At 53.8% G+C, this 18,043-nt stretch overlaps 6 protein-coding genes across 6 annotated transcripts in view; 2 read left to right on the top strand and 4 right to left on the bottom strand.

The window, feature by feature from the left end:
• Positions 1 to 177: 177 nt before the first annotated feature.
• On the bottom strand, positions 178 to 1,533 carry BDY24DRAFT_373539 (uncharacterized protein). The gene has a single exon (XM_076638304.1). The coding sequence runs from the start codon at positions 815 to 817 to the stop codon at positions 329 to 331; it is 489 nt and encodes a 162-aa protein (XP_076501125.1). The 5' UTR covers positions 818 to 1,533; the 3' UTR covers positions 178 to 328.
• A 437-nt stretch (positions 1,534 to 1,970) lies between these two features.
• On the bottom strand, positions 1,971 to 6,429 carry CDC48 (AAA family ATPase CDC48). Its single transcript, XM_076637625.1, has 18 exons — positions 6,127 to 6,429; positions 5,852 to 5,965; positions 5,640 to 5,719; positions 5,413 to 5,526; positions 5,281 to 5,315; positions 5,165 to 5,180; positions 4,960 to 5,088; positions 4,799 to 4,881; positions 4,398 to 4,706; positions 4,266 to 4,328; positions 4,009 to 4,194; positions 3,829 to 3,935; positions 3,430 to 3,739; positions 3,139 to 3,345; positions 2,778 to 3,050; positions 2,501 to 2,699; positions 2,330 to 2,402; positions 1,971 to 2,249 (listed from the first exon to the last, which is right to left on the bottom strand). Exons 1-18 carry the CDS (start codon positions 6,192 to 6,194, stop codon positions 2,117 to 2,119), a joined length of 2,499 nt encoding a protein of 832 aa, XP_076501124.1. The 5' UTR covers positions 6,195 to 6,429; the 3' UTR covers positions 1,971 to 2,116.
• Positions 6,430 to 6,431: 2 nt separating this feature from the next.
• Positions 6,432 to 8,785, bottom strand: BDY24DRAFT_373526 (uncharacterized protein). The gene is made up of 7 exons (XM_076638303.1): positions 8,483 to 8,785; positions 8,046 to 8,386; positions 7,778 to 7,968; positions 7,481 to 7,681; positions 7,337 to 7,416; positions 6,772 to 7,247; positions 6,432 to 6,627 (listed from the first exon to the last, which is right to left on the bottom strand). Exons 1-7 carry the CDS (start codon positions 8,658 to 8,660, stop codon positions 6,466 to 6,468), a joined length of 1,629 nt encoding a protein of 542 aa, XP_076501123.1. The 5' UTR covers positions 8,661 to 8,785; the 3' UTR covers positions 6,432 to 6,465.
• A 388-nt stretch (positions 8,786 to 9,173) lies between these two features.
• BDY24DRAFT_437457 (major facilitator superfamily domain-containing protein) lies at positions 9,174 to 12,523 on the top strand (the record flags this gene model as incomplete). The annotated part of the gene is made up of 20 exons (XM_076644270.1): positions 9,174 to 9,235; positions 9,298 to 9,403; positions 9,495 to 9,545; positions 9,698 to 9,739; positions 9,821 to 9,833; positions 9,901 to 9,926; positions 10,014 to 10,174; positions 10,266 to 10,402; positions 10,456 to 10,505; positions 10,619 to 10,628; positions 10,765 to 10,777; positions 11,029 to 11,037; positions 11,109 to 11,222; positions 11,289 to 11,353; positions 11,423 to 11,492; positions 11,589 to 11,747; positions 11,812 to 11,847; positions 11,928 to 11,990; positions 12,065 to 12,144; positions 12,212 to 12,523. 20 exons carry the CDS (start codon positions 9,174 to 9,176, stop codon positions 12,442 to 12,444), a joined length of 1,500 nt encoding a protein of 499 aa, XP_076501122.1. The 3' UTR covers positions 12,445 to 12,523.
• Positions 12,524 to 12,556: 33 nt separating this feature from the next.
• RPC82 (DNA-directed RNA polymerase III subunit C82) lies at positions 12,557 to 15,747 on the bottom strand. The gene is made up of 11 exons (XM_076638302.1): positions 15,605 to 15,747; positions 15,267 to 15,527; positions 14,845 to 15,115; positions 14,476 to 14,731; positions 14,227 to 14,287; positions 14,082 to 14,138; positions 13,874 to 13,985; positions 13,407 to 13,765; positions 12,886 to 13,255; positions 12,723 to 12,777; positions 12,557 to 12,632 (listed from the first exon to the last, which is right to left on the bottom strand). The coding sequence occupies exons 1-11, from the start codon at positions 15,671 to 15,673 to the stop codon at positions 12,617 to 12,619; spliced, it is 1,887 nt and encodes a 628-aa protein (XP_076501121.1). The 5' UTR covers positions 15,674 to 15,747; the 3' UTR covers positions 12,557 to 12,616.
• A 20-nt stretch (positions 15,748 to 15,767) lies between these two features.
• CDC53 (cullin CDC53) overlaps positions 15,768 to 18,043 on the top strand; it is a 5,266-nt gene continuing 2,990 nt past the window's right edge. The window contains exons 1-8 of the mRNA XM_076638301.1: positions 15,768 to 15,858; positions 15,961 to 16,026; positions 16,365 to 16,486; positions 16,588 to 16,667; positions 16,904 to 17,071; positions 17,225 to 17,375; positions 17,530 to 17,756; positions 17,872 to 17,965. Coding sequence (XP_076501120.1) covers positions 15,830 to 15,858; positions 15,961 to 16,026; positions 16,365 to 16,486; positions 16,588 to 16,667; positions 16,904 to 17,071; positions 17,225 to 17,375; positions 17,530 to 17,756; positions 17,872 to 17,965 — 937 coding nt within the window. The 5' untranslated portion in view covers positions 15,768 to 15,829. The remainder of the gene's footprint in view (positions 15,859 to 15,960; positions 16,027 to 16,364; positions 16,487 to 16,587; positions 16,668 to 16,903; positions 17,072 to 17,224; positions 17,376 to 17,529; positions 17,757 to 17,871; positions 17,966 to 18,043) is intronic.

Below are 18,043 nucleotides of genomic sequence, written 5' to 3'. Positions count from 1 at the left end.
GTGGGGTGGGTGGTTGTTGAAGGGTTGAGTGAGGGAAGGGGAAGGAGGGAAGTGTGAGCTTGAGGGAAGAAGTTTGGGTGGGTGGTGGTTGATGGGGGGAAGAAGGGAGTATCCGCTTTCTCTTTTTGAGGGATTTCGAGGAAAAAGTGGGACTCGGTTAGGGGAAGGTTGGGTCCCAGAAGGTCCCAGACCGGGGAAGCGGGCGGGAAGAGAGAGCGAAAACAGCTGAATCGAGAGATCGTTGGCCTGGGCGCACGCGACTCTCAACGCGTTTTCTCTTGGTGCAGACCTCCAAGAGAGCTAAAAATTGGCAGATGATAAGATAAGATCAAAGACAAAGTCCTCGAGCAACAAAACTGCTAAGAATCCCAAAGGGAAGAGAGCAAGGCGAGTACATGCAGACCAGAGAACGGGCTGAAACAGTTGCCGCAAAGAGGAAGGACGTGAGTTCCAATTCAAACCCGTTCGGCTGGAGACCCTTTGCCCCCAACTCAGTCCTTCCTTCCCCTCCTTTTTCACGCTTCTCCTCTCTGCATGGGCCTGGACCAGCGGACCGAGGAAGAGCAAAGCAGATCTTCATCGCCTCTCCTCTCCTCAGCCCTCCCTCCTTCGTCTCCCTCGTCGCCTTCCCCCTTTTCTCTACATGAAGGCACAAGATCCTCGCTCCCCTAGCAAATGACGTCCACGTTTTAAGCCGACCCTTTCCGATCGGAAGCTTGCCGCCCAAGGGAAAAAAAAAACCGTCCCTTGGCGACAGCATCTCTCGACGCGTGCTTCCATCTTCTTGTTCTTCGTCTTCGTGAGAATTCTCACTCATCCTAGGTCGTCCAGAGTTCTTCTCAGTCCTTTCTCTTGACTCAGTCTCCCTCCGGAACTAACTTCTCTCCGGAGCAAACAGCCGAACCGACTCGTGCAAGCACTTCAAACGATCTTCCTTCGGTGGTCTCTTCCTCGATTGTTATTTTTGGAACTCACCCTCTTGCATTGGTTCTTCCTCGCTCTGGGATCTGGGCCTCTGAAGGGATGAGTAAGGCCACTCTGGGGGAAGGCAAGCAGAGAGACAGAGGGAAGAACCGAAACAACAACTAAAAAAAAGCAGGAAGAGAAACCGAAAACTGGCGGCGGCTCGGTCGCGACCCTTCCTACCTCCACCTCCCTCTTCCAGAACCCGCTCGCCCTTTTGTCTTTCACGAGCGCGACAGAAATAATAGTTCAGAGGTCTACAGAACCACCTGACTGGCCAGCGAGGAACCGACAACGCAACAGGGGAAGAAAGAGATTGATTGGTCGATGCCGGTAAGGAGGAAGGTCGACGTTTGCCTCTCCTTGTGTTTCATGGGAGGAAGGCGAGCAGCGCGTGACCTTTCTACTGCTGTTTTACCGCGGAAACTTTTGGATCTTGGCAGCGAAGGCAGCACCGACGAACGGCGGGAAGGGAAAGGAGGCGTCGAAGGCGGACGTGAGCCTTGCGTACATAAGACTCGTCTCCTTCCTCCCTCCATCTGAATTCAGATTTTTATGGTCTATAGAGAGACTTCTGCATATGAAGAAATCCTACCGCTTCCACAAAATACTCTGAAGAGCGCCGAACATAGATAGGACGGAGCAGGTCCTACGCGTTTCGTTCGTTTCTTTCCCTCCAGCCTCTTCCTCTCGTCTTCGTCTCCTTCCGTCGTTCTCGCTCGGGACTTAGGCTACAGCACACTCATCATCAAAACCTCTGAATTCTCGCATGCGAAACAGCGTCTCAGATAAGAGAACAGCCTCGAGAGGGAGACTCAGCCCGAAACATCGACGCGTCGTTCGCTTCTCCTTTCTTCGTTTTCCAGCGAACTTCTCGACCAGCAAGGCTCACGAATCGATTGCAGTACTCTCACAGACTCTACCGACTCGTCCGCTCAGGTCGAAGAAACGGTTCGACTGCTCCTCCTTCTCTGCTTCCTCTCCCTCCCTCTTTCGACCCCAGAACGAAACAGATGAAGAAGCTCATTTCACAGGCGTTCTCACTGCAAGAAAAAGTAGGTAGGAAAGAAGAGACGAAAAGCGAGACGAGGAAACCGAGAACCAAACGAACAAGCGATCAAAGAGTAAAAAAGAAAGGAAACGATTTCGACGTCTAAGCGTAAAGGTCGTCCTCAGCGTTGTCCTCCACGAACGCGGCTCCTCCTCCTCCAGCTCCAGCGTCGGCTCCAGCCCCAGCACCTCCAGCGGGAGCTCCACCCTCGACTCCTCCTTCGGGGAACTTGAACCTGTTGGAGCGAGAGCGGAAACGAAGGGGAGGTCAGCTCGAGTCGAGAGGAAGCAACAGACGAGAGTTGAGGAAACGTACGTCGATCCAAACGACCTCGACTGGCTGAGACCCTGAGCGAACATCTCGTATCGTCGGATATCGGCGTCGGACACTGAACACGAACGGACGAAGAGGAAGAAAACAAAGGTCAGCTCGAGTCTCTCTTCCCTCCTCCTTCTTCCCACTCGAAAAGGACCGTTGAAAACTCACCACTTCGCCTAGCGAACTTCATAGCCTCCTCGAAGTGAGCGATGGTGATCTCGGGAACGGGATCCTCCTCCTCGACCTCGTCCACGGCGGGAGCAGCGTCGTCCATAGCGGCGTCTCCTTGCTCGGCAGCAGCAGCCTCCCTGTCCCTCTTCTCTCGCTCCTTCCTCATGTCGAACTCGATCGACTCTCGGATGGCGAGCTGTGAAACGAAGGCGAAAGAAAAAGGAAGGAGTCAGCGAACGAACTCGAGGAGGGAAGGAAGGATCGTCGAACGCACCTTCGAAGCTCGTTGACAGATCTCGGTCAAATCAGCACCAGAGAATCCATGTGTGGACTTGGCGAGGAAGGTGAGATCAACGTTGGGAGCGACGGGCGACTTCTTGAGGGTAGCCTTGAGAATGGAGATTCTCGAGGGCTCGTCGGGGAGAGGGATGTAGATGAGCTGATCAAGTCGTCCAGGTCGAAGAAGAGCAGGATCGAGCTGATCGGGTCTGTTGGTGGCTCCGATGATGAAGACGTTCTTCTTGGCTCCGACTCCGTCCATCTCGGTCTAGCGATGCGTGGAAGGAAAGGAAGGGGAGAGAGGTCAGCAACAAAGGAGACGAGACGGGGAGGAAGAGACGAAAAGAAAGACTCACGAGGATCTGGTTCAAAACCCTGTCTCCAGCTCCACCAGCATCGCCCCCACCACTTCCTCCTCGGCTCTTGGCGATGGAATCCAACTCGTCGAAGAACATCACACACGGCGAAGCAGCTCGAGCCTTGTCGAAGACGTCCCTGACGTTGGCCTCCGACTCTCCGAACCACATCGTGAGAAGCTCGGGTCCCTTGATCGAGATGAAGTTCTGTAGAACGAAAATAAGGAGATAAGAGAGCGGGTCAGCTCGAGGAAGATGTCGAATCGAAGAGAGAGAAGAAGAAGGACTCACGGCCTGGCACTCGTTCGCAATCGCCTTCGCCAACAGAGTCTTTCCGGTTCCGGGAGGTCCGTAGAAGAGCACACCCTTGGAAGGAGACATTCCGTACTTGAGGAACTTCTCGGGATGCTCGACGGGGTACTGAACGGTCTCCTGAAGCTCCTGCTTGACCTTCTCGAGTCCTCCGATGTCCTCCCACTTGACGTTGGGAACCTCGACGACGGTCTCCCTGAGAGCGGAAGGGTTCGAGACTCCGAGAGCGAATCGGAAGTTCTCCATGGTGACTCCGAGAGAGTCGAGAACCTCGGCGTCGATGGTGTCCCTGAGAAGGAAGAGAGAAAGAAGGGAGGAGAAAAGGTCAGCTTCGACGGTCGACGTTCGAGCTCGGAAAGAGATGCCCAAAGTACTCACTCGTCGAGATCGATGAGATCCATCTTCTCCCTGATCTGCTGCATGGCAGCCTCGGAACAGAGCGAAGCCATATCGGCACCAACGTATCCATGCGTATCGGCGGCAATCTGAAGAGAGGAACGAAGTCAGAGTCGAGTCGAACGACGCGAGCTCGGAGGAAGGAGGAAACGACCAACTCACCTGCTCAAGATCGACATCGTCTCCCAACTTCATGTTCTTGGTGTGAATCCTGAGGATCTCGAGTCGTCCAGTGGGGTCGGGGATTCCAATGTCGACCTCTCGATCGAACCTTCCGAATCGTCGAAGAGCAGGGTCGATGGAGTTGGGTCGGTTGGTAGCGGCCATGACAACGACGTTGGATCGAGCCTGTATCAGTGAAAGGTTGGCAGTCAGTGTTGGCTTCGAGAAGAAAGGGTGGAGGAGAGAGTAGAACGAACCTTGAGACCGTCCATGAGGGTGAGGAGCTGAGAAACGACTCGTCGCTCGACCTCTCCGTTGGTCTGTTCGAAGGGAAAGCAAGAACTCGATCAGCAACCTCGTTTGAAAAGCAAGAAGAGAAACAGACGTACCTTGTCTCGCTTGGGAGCAATCGAATCGATCTCATCGATGAAGATGATGGCAGGACTGTTCTTCTCGGCCTCCTCGAACGCCTTCCTCAGGTTGCTCTCACTCTCTCCGGCCATCTTGGACATGATCTCTGGTCCGTTGATGAGGAAGAAGAAGGCTCCGGTTTCGTTGGCGACGGCTCGAGCCATGAGGGTCTTTCCAGTTCCAGGAGGTCCGAACATGAGGATACCTCTGGGAGGCTTGATTCCGATGGACTTGAAGAGCTGAGGGTGACGGAGGGGAAGCTCGACGAGCTCTCGGATTTGAGCCATCTAAGAACGACGAAGAGAGGGAGAGAAACGAGCTGATCAGCTTCGAGAGCTTGGGACGTAAGTAGAGAGTAGGGAAGAGAGGAGAGATTTACCTGCTTTCGGCAACCTCCAATGTCGTCGTAACCAACGTCGGCGAGGTTGTTCTCCTCGTCCTCTCTCTTGACGGGGTCTCCCTCTGCAACGAGAAACGAAAGAACAAGCGATCAGCTTCTACTCTTCAAGAGAACAGCACAGCTGAAAACGATGAACTCACCAGTGTGGATAACGGTATCCTGAGCGACGATGCAGAACTCTGAAGGATCGGTCTCGATGACCTTGAACTCGACGGTCCTCATTCCACCTCGAACGAGGAAGGTGTCTCCCTTTCGGACAGGTCGGTAGGCTGGTTAAGAGCAGAAGAGAAAATCGAGTCAGCGAAGGTGATTTCGATGGACAGAGGGAAAGGAGCAGGAACGAACCCTCGAGGAAGTAAGGCTGAAGGAGAGAGGAGAGGGAGAGACGAAGGAGAGATGACGGATCAGCTTGGTTTGGTTCGGGATGGAAAGGTCAAGCAAAGAGAAAGAGTAAAGCGTACCTTAAGGTAGACCTCGAAGAGGTTTCCAGTGAGACCTAGATCCAGAAGTGAAGTCAGCTCGAGCTCAAGGTCGTTCCCGATCCAACGGGAGTCGAAGGGAAGGAGAAGGAGAGGAAGGAGGGAGAGACTTACCCTCGACTGAATCATCGAAAGGCAAGATGTGAACCCTCTTTCCGTACTTGATGTCGAGACAGGCGTGGACATTGCAGAGATCTCCGAGCTTGACTCGAAGGTTGTTCCGGGCGACTGACAACAACAAGAAAAGAGAGAGGAAGGGCGATCTCGTCAGCTTCCACGACTTCATCTCTCCTTCAACCTCGCCACCGCTCCTTTCCTTCTTGAGATGGATTGGTGCTCACCCTTGTTCATCTGAATCTTTCCCTCGTCAACGTCATCGCTGGACAAGCAGATCAAGACGGTGTCCTTGCGCTTCTTTCCTCTGCGATACGAGAAGGAGGAGAGAGGAAGGAGAGAGGAGGTGGAGGGAGGAAGGGGAGATCGAGAAGAGGATCAGCTCGTTCGTTCCTCCTCTGTTTCTACTACAAGATCGAAAGTTAGGAGGAGAGCTCACCGAACGATGACGGTATCACCTCTGAAGAAGCCCAAGACCTCCATGGTAGCGGGGTTGAGAGTGCAGACAGAGTTGTCGTCTCCGGCGGATTCTTGAACAATCAATCGGTTGGGGCTGAAGAACGAGAGAAACACGAACAAGCAGAGCGAGAGTCAGTATGCATCGACGTAGGGAGCTTCTACAGCAGTCGAAGAGGAGAGAATCGCCAGAGGAAGAGAGGGACGGGAGGAGGAACGAGAGGAAGGAGGGAGGGAGGGAGGAAGGAGGATGCTGACCTCTTCTTTGGTCGAAGGATGGAAGTAGCGAGATCATCTGCGTTCTGAGCAGCAGCAGCGTCCGCCATAGTAGTAGAGAGGTTTGGGTGGGGGGGTGTGGTGGGAGGAGGGAGAAGGGGGGTGATGGGACTTCTAACGAGAAGATGGGGGGTGGAGGAGAGAAGGGAGGGAGGGAGAGATGGGCGAGGTCGTGGCAGACCCGGAACCTTCCAGTTCCTTTTCAGAGCGTCGTCTTGCGAGCAAATCTTCTCGCGCACGCTCAACGAACGCTCAGAGCTGTGAGGTCGAGTTGGAAGTACTCTTAAGTCGAAACGAAAAACTTCCACGCTTCTCGAAGCATCACATGTCCTGATCCATCCCCTCGACCTCCTCGTCCTGCTCCTCTCCCTCTCCCTCCCACTCCGATTCGCCCGTCCACCTAGCTCTACACACCTCCAGCGTGACCCTCTCTCCCAAGATCAACGTAGCAGCCATCTTGGAAAGCGGTCCCGCTTGCTCGTCCTGTGCACGTAAAGGGAAAACAAAGAACAAGGTCAGCTCGTCGCACGACGCGTTCTCGCTCTCTCCTCTCCCCTTCCATCCCTCCCGTTCTCTCTTCCTCCAGCCAACAGTCTCTCTAGGGCCGAGAGAGGCCGATGTACTCACCTCCAGCAAGTCCCATAAACCCTCCCTTTCTCTCAACCCCTCGATCTTCCCCTCCAGGACCCTCACCACCTCCTCGCTCAACCTCTCCCACTCTTCCCAGCCCTCCCTCTTCTCTCCCCCTTCGCTCCCCACCTTCCCACCACCCGCAGCCCGTAGTAGAGCCTCCCATCCCTTCCGTTCTCCATCTTGGTCCTCCCCGAACACCTTCTTTGCGATCCGCTCAAACAACGCTCTCGAGAGGTGCGCGTCGGGCGAGACGTAGAGGTCTTCTTGAAGGGTGTGGTAAGGGTTTAGGCGTGCGTTGAACGAGTCTGGAGTCGAGAGAGGTTCAATGAAGGCGTGTTCGTAGTGTGAGGTAGATGTGGAGAGGGAAGGGGAGGAAGAGGGAGGGGAGGGGAGGGGAGGAAGAGAGAGGAGCGAGAGGGGAAGGTGGATCTTGTCTTGAGGGAGGGACATGGCATCGGAGGGGATGAAGCCTGGTGAGACGAGTGGAAGACAAAGGTAAGGTTTGGTGAGGTTGCGTTAGGTTTGGGAAAGCGTGGGAAGAGCAGGGACGACAACGAACCGTACTCGCACGCCAGGCGAAAGGAAGAGAGGTTGGGGCCGTAGGAGTTGAAGATCTCCTCGCCAGGGGATAGGTGCTCACTGCAACAAGCAGAGAATTCATTTCTACGCGTGGGTAAAACATCAGAGCGACAGGTTCACTCACTTGGCTACAATATCCGTCGAGTCCTCCTCCCCGAAAAGCGAGAGCAGATCCGACTCCTCCAGATCTTGAAGATGTTCGAGCCTCACAGGGAAGCAAGACGATTTAGGTCCATCGTGGATGCAAGGGAGGAGGGAGCCGCATTTCTCGCAGACAAACTCGTCGGCTTGGAAGTGGACGTTGTTGAGAGGGGAGTGGTTGAATCTGAGGGACGAGAAAACGCGACGCGAAAGGAATGTGTGAGTTCTGAGAGCTTCACGATCAACGGGAATAGAAGAGCCAAAGGAGGAGAAGACGCACAGATCCGCTGGTGTTACGAGTCCGACGTGGTGGTAGTCGTCCACGTGGAAAGCTCGAGAGGAGACGAGCGAGTACGCGTGAAGGAAGGTGTCGAAGGTCGGAGGAGCAGGGAAAGGTTTGATGTTCCGAAGGTGAGGAGAAGCTGCCATGCTTGGAAGGATAAACTTATCGAAGAACATGTTCAGAGCCTTCTGCTCACACCGAAGACGAAACGATAGTCAGCTTTGGTCTGGCGAGAAGAGTGAAAAGGAGCGAGCTTCAGACGCACCATCCCTCCTCCTCCCCACTCACTCCCTTCCAAGTTCCCTCCCAGCCCTCTCTCGTCCTCTCTCACTCTCCACTCCAACTCTCCACCCTTGACAATGTCCCAAGCCTTCCTCCCATCCTCTCCTTCGTGGTCCTGCCAGAACATAGCGAGCGGAATCTTCTTGCGAGGGAGAGATTGAAGGTAGCCGAACCAAGGCGAGGATTCACCCAGAAAGATCTCGTGCAGGAGATGCAGAGTGAGGAGATAGGTAGGCGGAGTCAAAGCTGGAGGACAGATGGTTGAGGTGTCTCGAAGAGTGGAGGTTCGATGGGTGAAGATCGAAGTTTTGGGGATCCGGCAGACTGATCAAGAACGAGAGGAGGGAAGGAGGAAACGGTGAGCTTGAGCTCAACTTTTTTTGATGTCCTTTTTTGAAGCAGAGAGAGGAAGGAACGAACCCATGTCCTCCTCTTCGATCTCTTCCCTAGCCCATACTCCCCAGCCTTGATCTACCCCGTCTACGAGACCTGTCCGGACTTCGAGGCGAGAGTCGAAGTGGATTCGACGTTGATGGAACCAGGCGAAGAGGAGGTCGAGGGAGGGAGGAGGGAGGGTTGATGGGAAGAGGCTGGCCATGCGGGTTGAGTGCTGAGGTTGCTTCCTGAGAGAGATTGCGAGTAGAGGCTTGAATGTAGGGGGTGGAGAAACTCGCCTCTGGCGAAGGGAGGGAGGGAGGGAGAGGTCGAAGTTGGAGGTGAGCTCGACGAGTCGACTCAGTCGATTTCCCTTTCCTGTCCTCTCAATATTCGATATCACACTCAGAGCAGTTTTGTAAGTTTAGATTCAGAAGGGTCAGGGCTTTTCGTGTAAGCTCGAGGTATTTTCGAAGATTCAGCAGTTCGAAGGAGAAGAGAACGACGCACCGACGACCACGACGAACACGACGCGTCGAGTGCCACTTCCTGGAGTCTGCCTTCGAGCAGATGTGAGAAAGACAGTCTCGGTAAGAAGTAGCGTTGCAACGGACTCGCTTCTGACTTCTCGGAACCAAAAAAATTGGCTCCGTCGAGGCAAAGAGAGAGCGATTCGAAAGCCACTCTCTCCCTCCGAACCACCACCTTCTCCTTCCAGCGTCGACTCTTCTTCTCGATGTCTTCGGATCCTTCGCCTTCTATTGAGGCTCCTCGAAATGCTCGAGATAGGTCTTCATCGTGAGCTGCTTCCTCCTCGAACAGAGAGGTTTCTTTGAGCTCATCTCCCTTTCCTTTTGCAGACCTCCCGCCGTCCCCGCTCAAGAACAAGGGCCAGAATCTGCCGTTTACGCTTCGAGATACTCCAACACTAGGAGATACTCCCTTCTTGCTCTCTTCTGCTTCGCTGTGAGTGTGGGAGAGAAGGAAAGGGTCCGTCTGGCTTGCGAACGGACCTCTCTGCTTACAAACCCTCCTTCTCTTCCCTCTTTCCTCCCAGCAATTCATCGACATCTTCCTTGCTTCTGGCATCGTTATCGGAGTACCTGCTGTGAGCACTCCTGTGCTTTCGAAGCTACGTCTTCTTGCTCGCGGTTGTCGAGCAACAGCAGCTCGCGTTCCTCCACTGCCTTTTGTGGGACGAAGGAAACGAGTCCTTCAGGTTTTCTCTTGCTGAAACCCTTCGGATTTTAATCTCTCCAGATCGCAAAGGATCTCGACATGACGATCTCGGAGAGTATCTGGGTGAGTCTTTGGTTGGAGAACGAGAGCGACGCGTCGAAATCCTCCAGGTTGACTTCCTCCCACCTTCTTATCGCTTTCCAGGTGGTCAACGCTTGTAAGTCTCCGAAGGCTTACTTTCTCTCTCAAGCCTGACTGATTTCGTCTCTTTTCATCTCCGCCAGACGCTCTCACGGCAAGTTCTTTCTTCGTCTTTTTACACTCGAACCCCGAACCGCTCTCCCTTTGTCCGTCCTCGTTTCGCTGACTTTCTTTCCCCCTGACTTCCAAATCCCAGCTTGCTGCCTTCCTTCTCACTGGAGGTCGAATCTCAGACGTCACCAGCGCTCGTCCGGTCTTCATCGTCGGTCTGCTTTGGGTTGGAGTCTTTTGCGTCGGACTCGGTTTCGTTCAGACCAAAGTGGCGATGTTCGTCCTGAGAGCTTTCAGCGGTGTTGGGTGAGTCTCTCAATCTGGCAGCGTGGCAGCGGAGGTTGAGAAGAGACGACGGTTCGAAACTGACTCGTCTTCATTCGGCGACGCGACCCAGAGCCTCAATCACGATCCCAGCTGCTCTTCGACTCATCGTCTGGGTCTTCCCGAATGACCAGCAAACTATGGCGATCTCTGTGTTCGGTGGAGCAGCTGCCATCACAAAGTCAGCAAACGTCCTCAACCCTCTTTACTGTACGTTCAACGTCCTCAACGCTGATCATGACCCGTCGCGTCGTCTCTCACAGTGTGGTCGGTCTTCTACTCGGAGGTATACTTCTTCTGGCCAGTTGGAAGTGTAAGTTTTAAAGAAGGACTGCTGCGTGCACATCAAAGTGAGGAGAACGGAGACGAGAGAGAGACGGCTTTGTCGAGCTGACTCGCGTCGCTCGGTCGTCTTTCTCTCCTCAGGGATCTTCTGGTTCGTCGGGATCATCTCGATTCCTCTCTCGGGGTTATCCCTTCTCTGGATTCACGTCCAAACCGATCAAAACATCAACGTCGTTCCAGAAGGGGAAAGGAAGCCAAGAATGGAGTGGTTGAGTACGTTCCTTCAGACAGCCAGTATTGGTGAGTTTCTGCGTCGCTTCCTCAACGTATCAACACAGCAGCTACATTTCTACTGTTACGCTTATGCTCCGACGCGTGAGATTGCGGCTGACGATTTTTCGAACTCTCGACCTCTTCGCCCTTTCCCGCATTTTATCCGCTCAGTCTTGTTCATCTACGGTCTGACCACGGCCAACATCAACGTACATAGTCTTTCGGTCTCTAAAATTTCTACCTAGAGCGTTACTGACTTCCTATCTTTCGATCCACAGGGATGGTGAGTTCCGAAGGAGGACGCGGCTCGTCGAAGTTCGAATGTCGCCTCGCTGACGTCCCTTCTTCCTTTCTCCAGGGACTCTGCCGAGACTCTGGTCACTCTTCTCCTTGGACTCGCATTGTTCCCCGTCCTGTTCTACTGGCAGACTCGAATCGATCCCATCGATGCGCTCATCAAGCCTCGAACGTGGTGAGTCCGACGTCTCTCGATCCTCTTCTTCAACTTCGAATTGAACCTCTCTTCCTACTTCGTCAGGTTTCTCCCCAACTTCTTCCTCATCTCAATTATGGCTCTCACTCCTTACTTCTGGTTCTACCAAGGTCAGCTCGAACTTCCCGACTCTTTCCAAGAGTGAAGTTGACGTTTCATCCTTTCCTCTCGTCGCTCAGTCCAACTCTCCTTCTCCGAGATCTTCCAAACAGTCTGGGGAAACTCTGCTATCTTGACTGCTGCAAAGTTGTGCGTATCTGTGTTTCTATAGCTCCTACATTCTCAATCTAAACCGTCTTCTCACTCGCTGACGCCGGCCCACTTCGTTTTGTCTCTTTCCGACAGCCTTCCCATGGGAATCGTCGCCCTCGTCACGGTCATTGGTTCAGCAGCTATTCCACCTACCGTCTTCAATCTTCGATGGAGGCTCGTCTCCGGATCTATCGTCTCGGCTGGTGGTGTTTTGATCCTTTCGTTTGCGTACAACGAGGAGGATTACTGGAGGTTCGTTCACCTTCTGTGCCGCTTTTTCCCGGCCTGAAACTAATCAAGGCTTGTTGTTCTTCAGACTTTGCTTCCCCGGCTTCGTCGTTGGATCCATAGGGTCAGTATCGACGTCTTCAGTTCGTCAAGACTCTCGAGCGCAATTGACGCGTCTTCTTACTCTTTTCTCATTCGACGCAGAGCTGCTCTTCTATACGTGTCGGTCAACGTGGCTATGATGTTGGCAGTCCCAAGAGAAGAGAGGTGCGTCCCATCTCACGCTACTCCTTTGCTCGTTTGTTCGCCAACTGATCTCCCGCTCTCTTTCTTCCTCGCAGTGGCATCGCTGCCGGAATCTTCAACACGCTCGCACAGTTGGGAGCCGCTTTGTTCCTTGCCCTCTCAACGACGATCCAGAGTAAGCTCAATCTGATTCTCCTCTACAAACAAAAAGCTGACCCCTTCGTCGACGCGTCGTGATCCAGCTTCATTCCCTCTTGCGCCCGACTCTCCCACTCCCTCCGCTCGAGGTTATCGCTACGCCTTCTACTTCACCATGAGCCTGATGCTCTTCGTCGGGTTGATCGCTCTCATCTTCTTCGTCGACCCGTCCGAGTTGGAGAGGCCAGAGGAGGACAGGGTCGAAATCGGAACGAACGAGAAACGAGCTGAAAACTTCGTTGGTGGGGAGGTTGCTCATTCCACCGGAGAGATTTGAGCAGTAGCTTATGTCCTTCTTCGTTCTGCTACATCATTGTATCCTCGTCCTTTGTTATGCTTTCGTTCGTTTTAGCCCCACGTCTCTCTTTCTCTCTTCCTTCACTCCTTCATCTCGTAACAAGTCATAAATTTCGAGCTGCAGATCGATCTAATCGACGTCGAGTTTCCCTTTACTCGAGCTCTAGCCTGGCGAAGAAAGAACGAAATCGAAAGGAGGGAGAGGTCAGTTGAGCGCGACGAAGGTTCGACGAGGCGAGGAAGAAGAGCAGAACTTACGACAAGACTCCTCGAGGCCCTCCTGGAAGATCCCGAAGGATGAAAACGTTCATGTCTGTTTACGAGAGATAACGAAAAAAAACAAGGTCAGGTTTGATCGAAGAAAACGAAGCCGACGCCTCGAACCGAGAGAACGAAGAACGAAAGAACCAGGCCCACTCACCCGTCCTCTGCTCCGCCAACGTCAACTTCTCCACCATCTCATCCAACCTCTTGATCTCCGCCTTATCCTCCCTGCTCAACAACTCCCCTTCACTCTCCTTCACATCCGTCCTGTTCCTCTTCTCCATCAACGCCTCCATCTTCCCAATCTCAAACTTCTTCCTCTGTATCAGGTTGGCCATCGTCTTGTAGAGGTGGGAGATCAGAGCGGTGTAGGCTCGAGCGAGATCGACGTGCCAGAGGTAGAAGGTTCGGGCTGGGAGCCGTTCGGCGGATTTGGGGACCTCTTGGAGTTCGAGGAGCGAAGCGGAGGAGAGGGAGGCGGTGATGACTCGGACGTCTTTGGAGGCTAGCATGGCTACTTTGGAGATCTAAGTAGGAAAGAGAAGAGGGGAAAGGGAGGAAGCGGGAGTCAGTACGAAGAAAAAAAGGGAAAAGCTCGACCTGATTCGACCCGTCGTTCCTCCCTCTTCTCCCTCCCCATCCCCTCCCTCCCCGACCCCAAATCCGCTCCACACTCACATGTTTCTCATCCATCTTCTCATGCTTCAACACCACGGTCATCACTCTCGCCGCATCATCCCCCCACCTTTCCCTCACCACCGCATCCAACACCCTCCTCTTCAACCTCTTGCAAACGACCTCAAACTCGACAGCATAACTCCCCGTCGAGTCCCTCGAGCTTTTGGTCTTGGAGATGAACTGAGACATCATTCCGAGAGCGGTAGGGTTGTCTTCGGCAGCGAGAAGAGCACAGAAGGCTTGGATGAGGGTGGAGGTAGGGGAGTCCTCGTCGATGTTGGAGGACGGGTCGAAGATTCCTTTGTGGAGCTTGATGCCTTTGGGGAGGTTTTGGGAGATTTGGTGGAGGGAGACGGGGTCTAAGGAGGTGGAATTGAAGGGGGAGGGGAAGAGGGAAGGGAAGGGAGAGAGTCAGGTCGGACGGACGGGTCGAGGAGGGAGGCCGAGATAAAACGAAGAAGGCGCACCCGTCTTGGACTCGGTGATCTTGAGCTGAGTGTCCTTGGTAGACTTGAGCATCGAATCGACGACGAGTCCAGCTTCCACGTTGAATCGATCGGAGGCAGCTTTGACGACGAGCTGAAGGATGAATCGAAAAGAAAAGAAGACGCGTCGACGATCAGACTCAAGATGTTTTCGGCGCAAAGAGGAGAGGAAGAGATGGAAAGAACGTACCTCGTTTCGGATCTGAAGGGTGAACTTGTCGAAGTTGACGTAGAGGTAGATGGATTCCTGTTCGAGCGAAGCGAAGCGAGAAGGAAAACGAGTCAGCTCGATACGACCGAAACGACGAGCAAGCGAAGGGAGAAGGGGAACTCACGTCGATTGTCTCTACATCATCGTCAAGCTTGATCTTCTTGGACTTGGAGCTCTTGCTCGATCTGAGGAATCGGGCGAAAAAGCGAAAGAGGAAGTCAGCGTTCGTTCCAATCGCGTCCTCCTTCCTCGTCTGCACCTCCTTCCTCCGTCTCTTCGCACAGCCACCCTCCAACCTACCCCAGCTCCATCCCAAGCCCACCACTACCGCACAACCAACTCTCAGACTCCAGAAGAACGTGCTTGAACTCACCCAGTTCTCTTGATCGCCCTCTTCACGTCCGACCACTCTGCCCTCTCGTCCGCCACCCTCTTGGACGCCTTCTCGTACGCCAGGTTCCTCTCCTTCTGAGCTGTCTGGTTCACAAGTCCTCCTTTGATCGCAGCGAGCTCCTCCTTCCTCCAAGTGATGAGTTTGTCTCGCGGAGAGACGAGTTGGGAAGGGTGGAAGGGGAGGATGTAGGAGGATTTGAGGAGGGTGAGGAGCACGGATTGGAGGAGGGCGGATTCTGAGAAGAAGAGAGAAAACGATGGAGAAAGGGTGAAGGTCAGCTTTGAGTGCGAGAGGAGGTACGAGAGACGGGGCGAAGAGGAAGAGAGAAGGAGGAAGACGCGGACGCACTCTTCGAATCCAGCTTCTTCTTGGTCGTCCCTCCTACAGCAGCAGCAAAGGGATCGTCGTCCTCCGAGTCGTCGAGTTGGTTCTTCCTCTTGCTCTTGCCCTTCTTGTCCTTGTCCTTGTCCTTCTTGGAGCTCGAGGAAGCAACAGCAGCAGCCGCGGCGTCCTCTCGATCCTTCTCCTCAGAAGTAACGTTCCTTGTAGCGAGAGTTTCGAGGATCTGGGAGAGTTTGAGCTTGCCTCGGAAGAGGAGAAGGTAGACGATCTCGGCGGCCTGTACAGAAACGAGTTCCGAGAGAAAGGTGGGTCAGTTTTGGCGCGTCGAACGAGAAGAGGGAGAAAGGGAGGGAGGGAAGGAGAAGTCGAGCTCGCTCGTTTCAACGAGACGAAGACTTTCGCCCGTAGAAGATGGAGATGAAACTTACCTCGTCTCCAAAAGCGTTCCTAGCCGTCTCTACGACTCTTCCTACTCGAACGAGATCCATGATGGCCTTGATGTTGACCTCGTAGGCTTCGAGAGGAGGAGGTTTCCCTTGTTCGACCGGTTGAGGTCCCGTCCACCAGAGCAGATTGTGCTGCATCAGAACGATCAACGAAGCTCGAACAGGTCGAGGAGCGAGTTTAGAGAGCTTGCATAGAGCAGGGATGTTGAGTCGACCACGGTGAAGAAGGGGATGGGCGACTTGCTGGAGAAGGAGGAAAGGAGAAGGAGGAGGAGAGAAGGTCAGCTTTGACGAAGGAGAGCTGGCCGAGAGCGACTTACAGCGACGAGAGGACCGAAATGATTCTCGATAATGTGATGAGCTAGTCGAACAGCTTCCTTGTCAGACATCGGAAAAGAAGGACTTGAGCTTGATGCGGTTGCTTGCTGGGAGAGAAGAAGGGAAGAGGTTCGAAACGAGCTCGCTTTTCCTCCTCCCTCCCTACCCTCCACCCCCCTTCCCCAACCCCTTCCAAACGTCCCTCTTTCTTACCAGGACGAGAAACTATGGCCACCGTCGATCCCGTAGCACCACCGTAAGTAGAGAATGCTTGCATTCTCTATAGATCGACGAGAGAGACGCGGCGAGACGTGAGCTGACAAGTTCGCCACCTTCTCCTTCTCCTCCTTCTTCTCAGTCCATCAGCAGATCTCAGGACTTCGTGGGCTTTCCTTCAGGATGGTGTTGATCACATCATGATGCAGTAAGTATCAACTTGCTTATCTTGAAGGAATCAGACGTGTAGGAGGTCTCGAAGGGAGGGAAAGATGGGGAGGAGGAGCAGAGGTCGCTCGACCTCCTCCTTCTCGGTTGAGGATGAGAGAGCGTCTAAGGAACCTCATATTTTACCTTCAAGAGCGAACATCTTCACTCTTCGACCTCATCTGTATCTCCTACACCTTCGTCTGTGATCTGGAAAGGTCTACTTAATCGAGGCCGACCTCCAAACGATCTCTCCTTCCACTCCCTTCCTCGAGCTCTCACCTTCCATCTTCTCTCCTTTCCCCCAAAGCTGACTCCTTCTCCTTCTTTCCTTCGCAGGCTCCAATCTGGAATGTCCTACTCCTACTACATGTCTCTCTACACCGTCTCCTACAACTACTGCACTTCATCCAGACTGCCGGCGGGAAAGACGGACGGTCTCGGTTTGGGGAGTGGAAGGAGTGAGTATCTCGCCTCCTCCCTCCTCGTTGTCAACGCCTTCGTGAGCTCCAACGCTTTCAGAATCAGTCTTGACCTACTTTATCCTTCTCTTATCGTGCAGGTGGAGCGAACCTGATGGGATCAGATCTCTATCAGAACCTGCAATCCTACTTCTCCACCCATCTCGGCACTCTCAAGACCGTACGTTTCACCTTTCTCCTCCCCCTTTCAACACTCTGCATCCCACTCTCGCCCTGCTCGAAAGTCCTCTTGTCTGTGTTTGTGTTCCAACGTATAGCTGATTCCTCCTCCTTCGATCTCATCTTCTCATCTCCCTCGCCCTTCGGTTCGCCTCCTCCTCTCCTCTCGTACCCTCCCAACTTCCCCGCCGCCTTTCTCCCTCGCCCTCTCGGAACTCGCTCTACTCATCTTCACAGGCTTCCGACCCTCTCCACGACCTTGCTCTCCTTCAGTACTACGCCAAAGAGTGGGATCGATACACCACCGGAGCCAACTACGTCAACCGACTCTTCACCTACCTCAATCGACATTGGGTCAAGCGAGAGAAGGACGAGGGAAGGAAGGGAGTTTACGGAGTCTACACTGTGAGTGATCTCTATGCTTTGCTTGGTTGCTTGAAGCGGTTTTTTCGTTGGAGGGATGGAGAGGAGCCAGCGAGAGTCGACGCGTGAAGGAGAGAGGGAAGGAAACGACGAAGCTGACCTTTCTTCCACCTTTCCTTCGATCCTCGATCACAGCTCGCTTTGGTCCAGTGGAAGAACGTCTACTTCATGCACGTTCAGTCGAAGAACAAAAAGCTTGCGGGAGCGCTGTTGAAGATGATTGAGAAGCAGAGGAACGGAGAGGAGATCGATACCACTTTGGTCAAGAAGGTTGTCGACAGTTTCGGTATGTCTTTTCCCTTGCCTAGCTTTCCAATCTTCACTCTTTCGTTCCTGTCAAATGTCTTTCCGAGGGAGAGCAGCGAACGAGCTCGTCTTGCTCCTCTCGTTCGACGACGCGTCGCTGACTTCCTCTCTCTCCCTTCTCTCCCTTTTCTCAGTCTCCCTCGGACTCGACATCTCGGACACCAACCGACAGAACCTTGACGTCTACAAGGAGCACTTCGAGGCCGCCTTCATCGAGTCCACCAGGTCGTACTACAAGGCCGAGTCGGAAGCGTTCGTGGCCGCCAACTCCGTCAGCGACTACCTCAAGAAGGCTCAGGAGAGACTCAAGGAGGAGGAGACCAGGGTTGATAGGTACCTTCACGGAGACACCAGGAAGCTGGTAAGTATCTCGATCTTCTCGATCTGTCGATCTGGACGAGGCAGAGGACCGAAGGGCGTGCCGCTGAATGCTGATCCTCGACGCGTTCCTTTTCCTTCTTGCGACGCGCCAATAGCTCATCAGCACCTGCGAGGACGTTCTCATTCGATCTCACTCGGAGTTGCTTTGGGAGGAGTTCCAGAACCTGCTCGACTACGACAAGTCGGAAGGTTCGTTCAGTCGCGTCTCTCTCTTCTTTCCTCCGACGCGTCTCGTCTCCTCTCGTCCCTCTTCGATCTCTCGCCACT

The sequence above is a fragment of the Mrakia frigida genome, assembly GCF_051309035.1.
Source record: "Mrakia frigida strain ATCC 22029 unplaced genomic scaffold BDY24scaffold_1, whole genome shotgun sequence".
Lineage (NCBI taxonomy): Eukaryota > Fungi > Basidiomycota > Tremellomycetes > Cystofilobasidiales > Mrakiaceae > Mrakia > Mrakia frigida.
The sequence above is the reverse complement of the archived record's forward strand: the minus strand, read 5'-3'. Positions and strand labels throughout refer to the sequence as shown.

Excerpts from the sequence above, each read along its gene's own strand:
- BDY24DRAFT_373539 (XM_076638304.1), bottom strand. The coding sequence starts at position 817 with ATGAGTGAGAATTCTCACGAAGACGAAGAACAAGAAGATGGAAGCACG.
- CDC48 (XM_076637625.1), bottom strand. The coding sequence starts at position 6,194 with ATGGCGGACGCTGCTGCTGCTCAGAACGCAGATGATCTCGCTACTTCC. Across the intron at positions 3,936-4,008 it reads ACGATGTCGATCTTGAGCAG|ATTGCCGCCGATACGCATGG; the intron begins GTGAGTTGGTCG and ends TCCTCTCTTCAG. Across the intron at positions 3,346-3,429 it reads TTGCGAACGAGTGCCAGGCC|AACTTCATCTCGATCAAGGG; the intron begins GTGAGTCCTTCT and ends TTCGTTCTACAG.
- BDY24DRAFT_373526 (XM_076638303.1), bottom strand. The coding sequence starts at position 8,660 with ATGGCCAGCCTCTTCCCATCAACCCTCCCTCCTCCCTCCCTCGACCTC. Across the intron at positions 7,682-7,777 it reads CTCGTAACACCAGCGGATCT|ATTCAACCACTCCCCTCTCA; the intron begins GTGCGTCTTCTC and ends CTCGTCCCTCAG. Across the intron at positions 7,248-7,336 it reads TCGCCTGGCGTGCGAGTACG|GCTTCATCCCCTCCGATGCC; the intron begins GTTCGTTGTCGT and ends TCGTCTCACCAG.
- RPC82 (XM_076638302.1), bottom strand. The coding sequence starts at position 15,673 with ATGTCTGACAAGGAAGCTGTTCGACTAGCTCATCACATTATCGAGAAT. Across the intron at positions 15,116-15,266 it reads GGAACGCTTTTGGAGACGAG|GCCGCCGAGATCGTCTACCT; the intron begins GTAAGTTTCATC and ends GTTTCTGTACAG. Across the intron at positions 12,778-12,885 it reads GTTGGCGGAGCAGAGGACGG|ACATGAACGTTTTCATCCTT; the intron begins GTGAGTGGGCCT and ends TCTCGTAAACAG.